The 15,032-nt window shown below is 37.2% G+C and overlaps 2 protein-coding genes across 5 annotated transcripts; one reads left to right on the forward strand and one right to left on the reverse strand.

Moving 5' to 3' along the window:
• Window positions 1–1,337: 1,337 nt before the first annotated feature.
• LOC137737889 (protein NRT1/ PTR FAMILY 2.13) lies at window positions 1,338–7,193 on the reverse strand. The gene is made up of 4 exons (XM_068477464.2): window positions 6,794–7,193; window positions 6,283–6,500; window positions 4,115–4,695; window positions 1,338–2,368 (listed from the first exon to the last, which is right to left on the reverse strand). Exons 1-4 carry the CDS (start codon window positions 6,990–6,992, stop codon window positions 1,498–1,500), a joined length of 1,869 nt encoding a protein of 622 aa, XP_068333565.2. The 5' UTR covers window positions 6,993–7,193; the 3' UTR covers window positions 1,338–1,497.
• Window positions 7,194–11,341: 4,148 nt separating this feature from the next.
• On the forward strand, window positions 11,342–14,980 carry LOC137736819 (protein PTST homolog 2, chloroplastic). 4 transcript variants are annotated; one of them, XR_011068797.2, is made up of 8 exons: window positions 11,342–12,248; window positions 12,541–12,658; window positions 13,088–13,277; window positions 13,377–13,606; window positions 13,827–13,972; window positions 14,049–14,226; window positions 14,502–14,570; window positions 14,655–14,980. XR_011068797.2 is itself a non-coding variant. In XM_068476096.2 (8 exons), exons 1-8 carry the CDS (start codon window positions 11,668–11,670, stop codon window positions 14,748–14,750), a joined length of 1,578 nt encoding a protein of 525 aa, XP_068332197.1. In that variant the 5' UTR covers window positions 11,342–11,667; the 3' UTR covers window positions 14,751–14,980. The 4 variants fall into 4 exon arrangements, 1 of the variants encoding a protein (XP_068332197.1); XR_015954856.1 differs by having other exon boundaries at window positions 13,827–13,955; XR_011068798.2 differs by having other exon boundaries at window positions 13,827–13,955; window positions 14,049–14,196.
• Window positions 14,981–15,032: the final 52 nt, after the last annotated feature.

Below are 15,032 nucleotides of genomic sequence, written 5' to 3' on the forward strand. Positions count from 1 at the left end.
TTCATTTTTTGGCTCAATATTTTGTAATGTTAGCATATGAATTAACGTTAAATTATAAACTGGCAAAGAGTCTATAAATAGTCTCAGAGAGTCTCTTTATAATTTCTTTATTGAATTTGATTAGACGACTTTATCCACACTATACACAACCACTTTATAATTTCTCTATTGAATTTGATTAGACGACTTTATCCACACTATATACGACCATTCCGTGTCTCCTTCAGGGATTAATTAGGGCAAGCTAGCTGTAAGCCTGTAGACAGTAGATCGAGTACGTCGGAGATTCTGCTGGTGCATTAACATTCTAGAAGATCAGGATTAGCTCTTGTTAAAGTGATTTAGAGTTTCTGATTTAATATCCCATCTCTCACATTCTTTCTTTCTCCTCGTCCATTAAATCTCCAATAATTCTGCTTTCACTAACATTCCGTCGGTAAAGAAACTACAACCATAAATTCCAGAACAAGAGAAGGTTCCAGATTCGCAACAAAGCAATAAGGCAATTTGGTAGCTAGTTATGGCTCATATTTTCTCGTCTCGTCCACCTTGCAAATTGCAAAGCACCGACCGATCACTATCATTATTGAAAGCTCATATTCGCACATACTGGAAACCAACCAAGAAGCCACCAAGCAAAGATCTCATCAGTAGTAGTCTTGTCGACCAAAACCTCCCACTCTAGTAATCTAGGCATGTTGAATGCGCGATCTCAGTAGTAGTCTTGTCCACCCAAACGTCCCACACTAGGACAGTGTCTGCATTTCATATATGTGCTGGTTGACGACAGTGCTTACATTTCATGTTTGAGCTGGTTGACGCCAGTGCCTCTGTCATGCAATGCCACAGATGTTAATTACGATGTGATGCGTTGGATTCTTTACTTAACTCGGCATGCTTAAATTTATTGGTACTACATATATGTACGTAGTACGTTTTCCCGTTTATGATTTTCAAAACGGATCAGGTTAAGTATGTTCATAAATGAAATGATTTTTGAAATTTTTAATTTTCGTCTGCTCACATTTTCTTGTTTTGCACCTACTCATGACTTTTTTACCAATTTGTGTCATGTTATGTGTTGCACAATAGTTAGTATTGGTTAGAAAATTAGGACAATACATATAGTTGGGCTACTAAAAAATCTTCATGATTATTTTTATGGGTTTTATATTTTAGTTATAACAAATACTATCGAATTAATATAAGGGTTTAGTATCATATTTATTTGTAAGTGAAAGATTTTATATTTGAATCTTATGGATGTCGAGTTTAAAACCAATTTATTCCCTCACTATTGGTATAATATATTATAATTGTCCACTTAAGATCATACATGTCCTTATTCTTGCAATTTTATTCATTAATTATATGAACATATCCATACCAAAAAGTTACAACTCCCATAATGTGAAAATTACCCTAAATTTTTCTGGGGATATATCTAATACTAAAGCAGGTTGATTCGATTTTATTTGCATATATACATAGCCATGTTTAAGCATTTGTTGAACCGAACTGCACATGATCAGTATCATATGGCTTCTCTTCAACGTTCACAGTTGTGGCCTTGTAATGATAACGTTGCGCACAAAACAGAAAGTAGGCAAAAGTCAGAACCCCAATCCCAGCCAATAGGAAGTAGAAGTAGTCCAATCTCCCAGCATTGAGGTCATTGGTCAACCAATCCGGGTGCTTCTCTGTCCCAGTCACATGGTGCACCACAGTCACCATGAAACTGCTCAAGTAGCTCGAACCAGCAAAGGAGCAAGACAGAAGGGCATTTCCGACGCTTCGCATGTGGTCGGGGAACTCCCGATTGAAAAACTCCAGTAGACCTATAATATTGAACGCTTCACAGAGCCCCATCAGAATAAGTTGTGGGGCTAGCCAGAGGAATGACACATGTGCGTCAGGGTGCAAATTTGCAAAATCCCTTCTCTCCTTTTCTATAACTCCGGCCACTGCCATGGACAGGACGGAGAATATAATCCCGATTCCACATCTCTGCAGGACTGTAATCCCACCTTCGACCTTTGTAATTTTTCTGAGGGACGGGACTATAATCCGGTCGTAGATTGGGAGCCAGAGGCCAATGGTGAGAAAGGAGAAGACGCTGATGGACCCAGCTGGGACTTCGAAGTTAGCGCCAAGATGACGGTCCATTTTTAGGGCTTGGGACACAGTAAATGTGCCCTGCTGTGTCATGGCGGTCAGGCTAACTATGGCCGTTGACCATATCGGGATTGTTTTTAATACGCATTTAAGTTCTTCCACTTGTTGCACGCTGCACAGCCTCCAGTTATCGACTGGACAACCATCAGGCTTCAGATCGTTATCCAATATTACAGCAGCCTTGTTCAAGAACCTAATGAAAATACAATGAACCAAAATAGTTAATTAACACGATGAACAAGTCAAAAATTAAAAGAAACACAGTTCATAGTAGACAAAATTTTGCCCCTACTTTTGTACTTGTAGTTAACTTAAGCAATTGAATTTGAATTCAACTAAGACATTTTACTATTAATTTTTTTTTATGGTAAAACTTTACTACTATTTTTCATTGACACCGAAATGAAATATTATAATATTATAAACATATAAGTATGGACCCCACCTTACAAATGTGACGGTGGTTAACGATGAGCTTATATTATGAATACTTATGTAATCTGAGTCTTAATCTGATGTGATGATCGTTCAAAACAAAAAATCTAATGTGATGTGATGATGGTTCTTGATTATTTGTCAATCCAATTGGGCCAAACCAGTCAGTGGCTAGTCATAATAATTGGAATTTTTTTTTATCTGTAATAATTAGATATTTAATTTGTCATTTGTGCAAGTCAAATAAAACCTTTCATCAATAAAAAGGAAAATTTATTACAAGTAATACAAAGAGGTTAGACAACACTCATTAAGTATTATTAATGAGTACTTATCAAATATAGTAAAAATTTTACTTTTAATTTTAAAAATATCACTTTTTATAAAATCATTCAAATATATCCAAAATTTTAACTAAATAGACACAAATACCCTCAAATTTAACAATTAAATAAATTAAAGCATTTTTAGCCAAAATGATTCGTGATATTGACGTAACTCCTTAATCTGGTCCTTAACAATTAATGATAATCAATAGTAGTGTTCTTGAATTTGTCTATCGTGAATCATTTTAGTCTTTCTTTGAATTTGTCCATCGTGATCATTTTAGTCTTTTTTTTTTGTGAAAAATCTGTCAATTGTTATGTTAGTGTGATGATGTGGCGTCATGTGGGTCTCACAAATACAATCATATAACAACATGCAGATTAACTTTAAAAACTATTTTTATACTTAAAACTAAAAATGATATTAGTAAGAAAAAAGGCTTTGAAGGCATGATTGAAATTTTGCTACTTCCACTTGCGGTAATCGCAGTGGCGCTCAATGTCGGTGATGAGTGGGTCAAAAGGGATAGGGTCGTGGTGGTGGAGTGTAGAAGCAAAGGTGAAGTTGGACCGGAGCTTGAGGTGACAATAGCTAAAAAACCTTTAATTTATTTAATTGTTAAATTTGAGGGTATTTGTGTCTATTTAATTGAAATTTTGGATATATTTGAAAGTTTTTATAAAAAGTGAAATTTTTGAAATTAAGAGTTAATTTTTGGCTATATTTGTTAAATACTCATTATTAATTGTCACGATTCAAACACGTCCTCAAGAAACCTAATTAAACTTTACTTTGGCCACTCCATATATGTTTGGAGAGTGAGGATCCTCGCCGGATCCTTTTTGTGAGATTTTCAGGGATCCTTAAATCACATCCGTTCATCGTAAATCGTGCAGTCATAAATCATTGTAAATTTTTTTTATTTAAAATTGAATATAAACAGTACCTGACGAAAATTGACCGCACGATGTACGACAAACAGATATGATTGGAGGATCCCCGGAATCCTCATCACAAAGAGAATTCAGCGAGGATCATCTCTCATGTTTGGAAACCTAAAATCTATAATCAATAGATTAGGCCGGAGATGCCAACTTTACGCATATTAATACTTTCAAATCAATGATTAATTAATGAATAAAGAACGGATCGATCTATCACGACAAAGATTTGTTACCTGATCTGGTTTGTGAGAGGGAGCTTAGAGGCGTAATGCCCCTTGAATATTGGAGGATCATAGAATTTGTCAACTTGTATAATTTCTGCTTCTTCCGAAAGCTTAACGTGGCGTTTCTTATGAGCAGCAACAAGTACTTGTGCAATCGCAGTGAACATACTGCCCTGTGGCTTTGCATGCACGTAAACCCTAGACCCGATAAGCAGAAGCAGGATAGAGCAAGCCATTAGCACCGTTGGGATCCCAAACCCTAAACTCCAGCTGACTTTGTCTTGAATGTAAACCACTACGGTTTGGGTGATCAACAAGACCACTGTGAACGTAGCATAGTACCAGTTGAAGAAGCTTTTCACTCCTTTCTTTCCTTCTTCGGTGGTTGGGTCAAACTGGTCAACGCCAAATGGGATGCTGCATGGCCTGATGCCACCTGAGCCTATGGACAGAAACCCTAGGCCCAGTAGCAGGAGACCGAGTTGAGCTCGGGTTGGACCGGTGCACTGACTCAGTGCTTGCTGTTGTGGGTTGCATGGCGGAGGATGCAGCTGCGGCAGCCACGCTGTTAAAGTAATTGTCGCCATTCCCTGTTTTTATATAAGTAATGTTACACAATAAATTAACTAATGGGTAAAAATTTAAAAAGGAGTTCCACAGAGAAAAATCTAATTGAACTTTTATTTACTTCAAAATTTGTAGCAAATTTTCTATTACAATTAAGAAAAAAATTACTACAAAGCAAAATTGCATACACAGTGAAAGTAATAATTTCTTGTAAAACTAATGAAAATGACGCTAGGGATGACAACGAGGTGATTGGGTTCGGATGTGCATTTTCATAACAAAACTCGTTTATTTTCTCTAAACTCGGAACAATAGAATCCCTGAATGGGATTCACTGTGACCTAACCCGTCGAATAACAAATTACCAACGAGTAACGAGCCTTTCCATTATAATATTTATATTATTGATTGACTAGTAGATTTTAAATAAAGACAGGATTAAAAAGACTACTGTTATTCATCTCGTAACTTTTCGCGTGTTTTCGAAATGTTGGCTAAGCTTTCCAAAACCGTATACCATATTGACTGGTAGCTCTAGCTTCAATTCCTGGGTTTCCTTATTGGATTACCTATTATACTGGCAGTTCAACTTCAACCGATTTCTCTCATTCTCTAGTTGACGTGTTCAACACAAAATTATATTTGATTTATTGCGCAACTTTACTCAAATTTCTAACTTAACAACGTCGTGTAAAAAATTAAAATAAAACTTCAACTGTGCACAAAGGGTAGGTTTTAAAGAAACCTTACCCTTTCGAATCCATATATCAACTCACTGGGTACCTTTTCAAAGACTTTCTGAGATTTTACGTACAAGAAGACAACAAAGTCAACTACAAGATCATCACCGGCGCTCTCCCACCTCTAAAAGTTAAACCCCACAACCAAAGAGTACTAAAGCACGTGACACATGAAACAAATATTAATAATACCATGCACAATTGTTGGTATTAATTAATGAAGAATGGCCCTAGAAGGGCCACAGATTTATAAATCACATATCTGAAAAGTAAATACAGGGTTTAGGAGTGATTAGTTGTTAAATTCAATACTTTATATCTATATACAGTATTTGATACATTATTAAGTGGATAATACTTGTGTTACTTTTTGGTGAATGAACTTATTTTCTGACTTGTTAATAATGTATCTTTACTTTGTTCAACAAAAAAAAAAAAAATGTATATGAAAATTTAATAATCGAAACTGCTCAATTTCTTAGTTTTCATTTAAAGATCATCTGTACAAAAACTCTTTCGAAATTCGAATAGCAGTTCGTTTAGTCATTCAAATATATCAAAATAAATTGACGATTCATTATGAATATATTACTTGGTACCACAGTGTTAACTTATTCAATATTTTTTTTTTAACGAAACTTATTCGATACTTTAGATGACTAAACAAACTTCGATTTAAATTATTTTTTTTTATGAATTATCTTCAAATTTAGTCAAAGTAGTATTTAATAGTAACCAAATATTAACATATTAGGACAAACAGTTGCCAAACTAATGAAGTTGCCAAGATAAAACAAAGAAAGCATTGGCAAAAAAGTAATAAAATAAATATATAATTGAGAGAGAGAGAGAAGTTAGAAAGAGAGCTACCATGAGAGAAGAAATGGACGCAAAAGCAATAGTCCGAAAGCGGCCGACATAGGCGTCGGAGATGAAGGCACCGAGGAGAGGAGCAAAGTTGGTCAAACCAGACCAGACGTTGATAATGTTGGAAGCTGAAACCTGGTCTAGGTGTAGCATCCTCGTCAAGTACACCATAAAGTTTGCCAGCAACCCAAAAGCAGCGAACCTTTCGAACGTATCATTTCCTGCACCACCACCACCATTAAAAACGTTTTCCTTTTTTATCATCTTTTAATAAATTAGACTGTTTGACCGCAATGTAATGGATAAAGATGTATTAACACATCATGGAATGACAGTAAAATGCCACCGATAGCATCCCCTGCTCGATCGTGTCGACAAAAAAACTTGCATATTTTTTCATCAATGACCTGGGACACAACGATTTCGGTGCAACATCCTCCATGAGAGAGAGAAAGAGAGAGGTTGAGGTAGAGGGGGGGGGGGGAGAGAGAGAGAGAGAGAGAGAGAGAGAGACCTAAGATGAAAGGCATGGCCTTCCAACCACCAGGTTTTCTTGTGACATCACGTTTTCTTTCAACTGGTTCTTTATCTGGGCTTAAAGGAAATTTGTGTGACAGCTCTGAGGAAGTGCTTTTCTGAAACCACTTTGTGACGTAGAGGCAGTGGCTTGATTGCTGCTGCTTCTGCTTCTTGCCTTCAGCCGTCATCGCCATTATATATTTTGATCTTCTAATTCAGCTTATCAACATGCAAGAAGATTAAGCGGGCAGCGGGCACTACACTAGCTAGCTAAGCTTTGAGGAAGTGCTTTTCTCAAAGCACTGTATGAAGAGTTGTGAGTTTGAGGTAACATGCTTGGCTGGGGCAGACGTATATATAGGGAAGATGGCGAAAGAAGTCCCACATTGAAGTGTGCGCGGCCTCCATTAATTGTGGCTGACTTATCTCTAAAGAAAAAAAAGGAAAAAAAACAAAAAAAGACAGGCCCATTACAAAAAAATTGAGGCCCAATTTATGATCTTCTTTCTTTACCAATATGGCCCAATACATCATTTCCATATTTTTCCTTTTAGTCGTGCGAAATGTAGTCGCATTTTCTGGATATATCCGTTTTGCCGCGTGATTTTGATGCTTGGATTGCGGATCGACCATCTCGACTCACAATTTTCATGGTTAGATTGATGATGAAGCATGTTCACTTGCTGACGTATTTGTTTACGATATTCGTCCATGCCGAATAATAACTCAAGCCAAATTATAGTTAGTCTATTAAGACACTTAGCCAACTTCCTAACCAATCAAATGTATTCAAAAGTTATGAATCCAGCGAGGACAATCTTACTTTCTTCTCCTAAATGTATGCTATTCAACTGCATTTCGACGTTAAAGTTTGTTCTTTCTAATGTGCTAAAAATATTCACGTGATAATTTTACGAGACAAAAAGGTAAAAAATAGTCCAATCCTGCATTGATATCATTGTCCAACCAGTTGGGCTGACCATGCCTTCCTGTAACACTACTCAGAATGCACACCGCCACAGTACTCAGATAAGTAACCCCGGCCAAGCAAAGATAGGGCAGAGAATTCCCAATACTTCTCATCTTCTCAGAAAACTCTTTGTTGTAAAATTCAAGGAGCCCAACAACGCCCAACATCTCACAAATCGAGCAACATTTGCTGGGGAAATAGCCAAAAAACCGACGTGGCTACAACCCCGTTCGATGAAGCATTGTGATGTAGCCAAAGCTCTCCTTTGTTGCTCACTAAATGTGGTATCCCACCTTCACATTTAGTGAACTTTGTTAGGGCTCGTTGCAAGACACGGTCGCACAACGTGAGGGAAATCAAGAGCGTCATAATTGACATCATTTTCGCCGATGCAGCAGGAATTCCGAAATTCAGTCCAACGTGACGATCCATTTTCATGGCTTGTGATACGAGTACTACTACAACTGTTGGTTCTTGGGCAAGGGCCAGGCCAGCAAGCAGATGACACCGGAAACAAATTCTGGGGAGGACTTTCATAACATGTATTACCTCTTCAACTTGTTGAATGCTACATAGCCTCGATGGAGTTGTACAAGATCCATCATCTTTTAGTTCATTGTCCACTTCTCTAGCAGCTTTCTTCAAGAAGCTGGGAACCAACAATTTAGAAATGAAAATTAGGCAGATAAATATCAGCAATGGAGGTACCAACGACTGTTAATAAACAGTAGGACAAATGTTAATTATACTGGCAGCAGTAACCTGCTCCATGTGATACTCCATACACATGGACGGAGGGTTGTAAGGCTGTTTGTGGGGAGAGTTGGGGGGGGGGGGGGGGGGGTGACATGCCCCCTCTCACCCTTTTTTTTTCATTAAAAATTATTCTATTAATCATATTAAAATGGTAAAAAATTCTCTTTTAGTTTTTAAAATGCCCTTTTTTTTTTTATCCTCACGCACTTAATGTCTAAACCTTGTTGAGTTGCATGTATTTGAGTAATTAGTGCGAATAAGCATTAGATTGTCAATACAATAATCAAAGACAAAATTAGACAATAAAGTAATAAAATTAGGCATTTTGTAACTAATTTTTTTAGCATTTGTGAAAAAACTAGCTTTACTTGTCCAAAAAGAAAAAACTTAAATTTTTTAAGGTGCCTCCTCTTAGTTAAATTTCTGGCTTCGTCCCTGCAAATACACCATAAAATTTGCTGCCATTCCAAATGTCGCCATCGTCGAAATTGATTCAGTACCTTCACACACACACAAAATAAAAATCATATATGAAAAAAAGAAGACATGCATATATATATATATATATATATAAAAGAAAATGATTTCTGCATATTTATTTTCCCCACTTGCAATTATTTTGAGATTTAGATTAAATAATTCAAAGAAGAATAAAAAAACACATATAAACATATATATGTACACCTAAGATGTGAGGCATGGGCTTCCACTCAGGCATTGTTTGGTCATGGTTTTGTGGCAATAATAATGGCTCGGAGGAAGGAGAGTTTTTTCATAAGAAGGGATTATTGATGTACCTTTCGGGGAGGAGAAGGACAAGAAAGAGCTGCTACAACTTCTCTTCTTATCCCTCGCCATTTGTTTTCTCTCTCTCTCTCTCTCTCTCTCTCTCTGTGATGTTAATTTGGAGCGTGATGAAGGAAGCTAATATATGTGTAACAGGGAGAAATCCGGAGAAGAAGCCACCTACCTTGGACATAACGGACCCCCACCCAAAAAAAAAAAAAAGCAATAAGGCATTCATCGTCCTTTTTTTCGTACTGAGTTGTCAAGCTCCTGAGGAGGAATGAGTTAACACGAGGAATCCAAGCCAAAGTATAATTATAAAAAAAAACAGAATAGGAAAAAATGAAATGAGAGAGAGACACTGGAGCCAAATTAGGAGAAGTTCTTGGGCAGGAAAACTGGATTGGGGTTGGTTTGAGAGAGTGGGCGGGCCAAAATAAGGTAGGATTAGCATAACACATCAAGGTGTATGTAATGTTTTTTGTGTATCAAATCCACACAGATACGTGGTCTGGTGTCAGATCTCAAAATTTCTTTCAAATTAGGCATGTAAAAAGCGTTAAGTCCTAATGAGCGGGTTCGAGTTCGATTCTATTTTTTAGATTGTGGTTAATTTAGCCTGATTGTAAGATCGAACTTTATTTGGCTCATTTTAAAATGAATAGGACATGTGTCTTATATAGGTCCTGGACTGGCCATGAGTGTCATGATAAATTTTTTTATCATTGAAAATATATTGCATGTCACGAGATTATAATACTTATCACAATATTAATTATACGAGTTCTCTATACTTATAAATACCCGATAACATGCATGTAAGAATTCATTGAGAAAGCGAGAAACGTACTACGCATATATGTAAGGCATGGCTTTCAACCCAGACTTTGTTTGAGTTGTGTTTGGATCCAGTTACTGATCTTCATCTCTTGTATTTTTTTTTTTTTTTTTTTTTTTTTTTTTTTTGAGAACTAAGATCTTCATCCTTTTGTCTGATCTTTTCGTGCTTGAATGTAATGGTTGATTATTTTAGAGAGGGGACTCGTCTGTTGTCTCCCTCCTTCTTGTTCTGTTGTAATCAGCCCTTATTTTTAAATGATATGCTATCGTCGCTCTTAAATAAAAAATAAAAAAATAAAAAAATAAAAAAACACGAAGCCTAATTCGTTTTGTTAGGGTACTATACTAACTAACATCCATGTTTAGTTGTAATTAATCCAATAGCCTAACCCCTTTTACTTGATAAATTTTAGGATAGGAGCTTCCACGTCCAAGGATGACACACAAGGGAGGACCTTTTGAATTCAAGTTCCACATGAAACCATTTTGGTGGACACAAACGCTGGAGGTTTATATATCTCAAATCAAATGGACAAGTGATCTTTATCATGCAATTAGTAACATGACAATGACAAAAGCATTTGAGAGCAATGACAGGTGTTTAAATAATAAACCACTAAAATTATTCATTATTTCAAAAGAGAATATGATGTAGGACAAGATATGGGTCAATTCTAACGGAGAAAGATGAAGAAAATAAAATGTTTCAATTTCTGAAAAAAAAAATTAAAGTTGAGAAATTGGATTCAATCGATATGGCAACAAAATAGGCAGCAAAAAATATTCTGGTATCATAATTGGGTGCCTAAATATATCGTTTTTGAAGAGAATCGTGAACAAGCAAGACTCATAGTTATACTATGAGACGTTCGTGTTTAAGGTCAACCAAGGTCAACTTCCAAAACTGCAAAATGAAAATTGTAATATATTTCAGACATTTTAATTTTCATCCATATTCATGTTGTTTAATTTCCTAAGGCCCCTCAACTTCTTTAGGGCTGTGTTTATGTCTTATATATTTCAGACATTTCAATTTTCATTCATATCCATATTCATACAACCAATCCGATTGTTGGATATGCATCAACGGATGAGATTAATTCGTGAGGAGGATCCCGACGGGACTAATCCAGAGAGGATCTGAGTCCCTCTATGTCAAATGATATTAGTCCTAATGACAATCAATCGTGTAAGATACAAACCTCCCTTCAACATTAATTGCGAGAAAGAAGACTTACATTGGAGAATCTCTCTCATTGAACGGAATCCTTGGTCCCTTGGTCCTCTTATCGTATCCTCTTGCAACATGCATTAATTAATGACTAAAATATCAAACAATTGTTTTTTGGGAGTTCTAAACGCACGCTAAATTTCTATTCGTAAACCTTCGCCTTTATTTTGCCTTTAATGCCCGTTTACGTGTCCCGGTGGTTTTGTTCGTTGCTTCGCTCCCCCTCCCCTCCTTTTTTCCATTTCTCCGCCTTCCACCCCCATTTGTTCGTCGAAATGCCTGAGCCATGCTCTCTTCCACCACCGCCGCGAACCACCTGATCCTCCCGCCCTCCTCCTCCCCAGTTGTCGTCCCTCGCGCCTTTCCCTCGATTCTTTTCATCGGTAATTCAAGAGCAATAACCCGGCGGCTGCGGGGTCATCACCCGATGACCGGCTGTTCTTTGATTCTAGGGTTTTCAGAGTCGAGACAAGGGTACAATTACAACGGGTTGTATTGTGGGTCTTCTGGGTTTGCGAGCCGGTGTAAAGATTGGGATGGCGAGGGGGATGATTTCACCTTGGAAGCTGAGATTCTGGAGTTCATGAAGAGCTCCAAGAAGCCCCAGGCGTTTCCGAGCAAGAAGGAGCTGTTGGAAGCTGGGAGAGAAGATTTGGTCGATGCAATTACGAAGAAAGGCGGTTGGCTTTCGTTGGGTTGGGATTTGGATGACGAAGATAGAGCTCAAGAACGCAACTTCAGGAATTGGGATTCCACATTGGAATTCGACAGCGGTGCCTCCAGCGGCAATCAAACTGGGATTTCCGGCGTGGGTTCTTCGATTCTTGATGATTCTTCTCAAGCAGCATCGTCCTCTGGTCGATCACTGTGAGGATTCTGTTATAATTGAAACTTGTTCAAGTTTTTAGATTTGTTTTTTTCCCTGGTTTAATTATTCTTTTTGTTTTCTATGTCATTAATTTGGAAAGCGATGTGCAAACTGTGAAATTTTCATTGAATATTTGCACCATGGATATATATTGTGTGGATGAGATTTGTTATCTAAAATAAAAGGGGAGGACAAGATATTCATCGTTCATTGATACTCTATGTTTAACACTAGAATCGATGAATACTCTTTGGGAAAGGGATTCAACTCAACTGTTGTATATATGTGTAGAGAAGCCGCTACAACAGAGGACGATACTGGAATTGCGGGTATATTGAATCGATTGGAGAAACAGAGAAATTTGACGCTTGGTTTTACTTTGAGAGAGAAAGAAGACTCAGCTGATGATGTAAGTTCGTTTAATTTACTTTGAAATATATTGTGTCTTTTGGTGGGGTGATATTCTAGGGGAAAGCATTATGCAAAGTCCTGAAATTTTTACTTGTTTCCAGTTTACATGCTTCTGTATACATTTATGGTGGTAAGCTGATGATATATATTTCAGAATCGAATTGCATTTTTGGTATATTTCTTGAGGATTGCATATGTCTAAAACAAAATGATTCTAATTTATCAGCAAATGTTAATGAAACTTATTTTGTTCTTTCCAGCATGAAGTTCATTTGAAACTTGAAAGAGAGGATAACTTTTATGTTGGCAGTCACAATGACAGCATCGGCATGAAAATAATTTGTTTTTAAGTGTTTGATGTGATTGTTTCCTTTGCATGTAGAAATTCTAGAACATAACGTGATGCATGTTGCATTGTAAAAGACAGTTGCTGGCCTTGACAAGCAGCGGACCTGCATCAGTAAACCCCACCAAAGCCATTCTTAACGATTCAAGAGACAGGTCTAACCACAACAGATCTCTTTCAAACATTGATGTGCTAAGAGACTCACCCAGACCTGACATGTGGAGAACTTGGAGCACCCAGAGGGCTGGAGTTTCGGATCTGGATTTTGAAGGTATTTTATAGTTACTTGTTTTCAGTTTTCACCAGATTGATGGTTCAATATTTGGTTCAAGTAACCTTTGATTGATGATATAATGTGTGTAATGTACAGCTGATGAATTTTCTTGTGATAAAACGGAAGTGTCAGAGGATGTTTCAAGAGATCGCATATTTCAACTAAGAGCAGGAACTAATGAACCCGATCGAAGGATTGAACTGGATTCTAATCAGAAAGGGATCAATCACGAGCAAATACGTGGTCACATCAAGCACCTTGAATCAGAGCTCATCTCTGCACTTCGCTTGTTGAGGTCTAAAACCGATGAAGCTGCATCACAGGAGGTGGGTATGAACAGTCTTAATTACAAAAAATATTAAAATTATATCTAGTTTGAAAATTTTCACTCTAAAGTTTTAACTATGTATTCGCTTTCATTTTCTTTGCCATGGAATCCTTAAGTTCTGTTTGCATTCAGTTTCTCTTGGAAGCGTTCTCATACAGTTATAATGTTTCAAGAGGATTCATGTCATTATATTAAACACATTCTATATTTTTCATCAGGGTCAAGAAAGCAACTCTGCAGATTTGCAGAACCTTGCTGATGCTTGGGAGTTTCAGGAAAATGAGATTATGCATGCCTGGGACAAATTGCGTTCAACACGTGCAAAGATAGCTGTTTTAGAAGGAAAGGTGGCAATGGCAATAATGTATGCACAATTTCTGTTAGTTTAAAAACAAGACTATGACTTGCTTGACCATTGACATGTTACCCACCCATATCAGCGAAGCGCAAAAGATTGTGGAGGAGAAACAGAAGCGGATTGGTGATGCTCGCAAGGCCTTACGACTTCTTCGCACTGCTTGCATTGTTTGGCCAAATTCAGCCTCAGAAGTGCTCATAGCTGGATCATATGATGGTTGGACCACCCAGGTCTGATCTCCTCTTGAATTGATCAGTTAGGTTAGGCTTAAGTAATAAGAGTAGATGCATGTCCTCGTCCACTCATTCATTTATTTTCTTACTTTCCTTTCATTATTAGATGCAGAAATACTGCAAACGATTAATAAAAATAATAAGTTATTTTATCATGTGCATGTATTTTTTGTTTTATGAGGTATTTATACTCGCATTTACCCGCGTTTTCGAAATACCAGTACTACTACCATGTTTCTTAGCAGTGGTCTTCTACTTGCTTTTGTAATACAAATGTTGTTACCTGTGTTGTTTGCTTGCAGAGAAAGATGGAGAAGTCGAGACCAGGAGTCTTCTCTTTGTGCCTTAAATTGTATCCGGGCAGATACGAGGCAAGTAAAATTTGTTGTTATCCGGTTGAGCTTTTATATTTCCGGAACCCCATCGATTAATATCTTTTGTATCTTGCATTTCAGATTAAGTTCATTGCCGATGGTGAATGGCGGGTTGATCCCCTACGCCCAATTGTTCGCAACAACGGGTATGAAAACAACGTCCTGATCATAACATAACACATACAACTGAAGTCCCCTACAAGCATACGAAGGTATTCATCGAGCACAGACAGCAATTCTTCCCCAGATTCTTGAACATATAGGGTGTAGATATTAACTAATGTGATTCTTTTATGTCATGATTCATATGTAACATCACCATTGGCGTCTTTTCTTCTAATCTTCTTCATGTAAAACCCGAATTTTCAAATTGTGACAAGTAACTCAATGGGAAATTTTCCGGAAAACTGTCACTTTTCTAGCTCTGATCGCAGACTCTATTTTAAGTTTACGGCTTTT

The sequence above is a fragment of the Pyrus communis genome, chromosome 13, assembly GCF_041283825.1.
Source record: "Pyrus communis isolate YQ-2024b chromosome 13, ASM4128382v1, whole genome shotgun sequence".
NCBI classification, from domain to species: Eukaryota; Viridiplantae; Streptophyta; class Magnoliopsida; order Rosales; family Rosaceae; genus Pyrus; species Pyrus communis.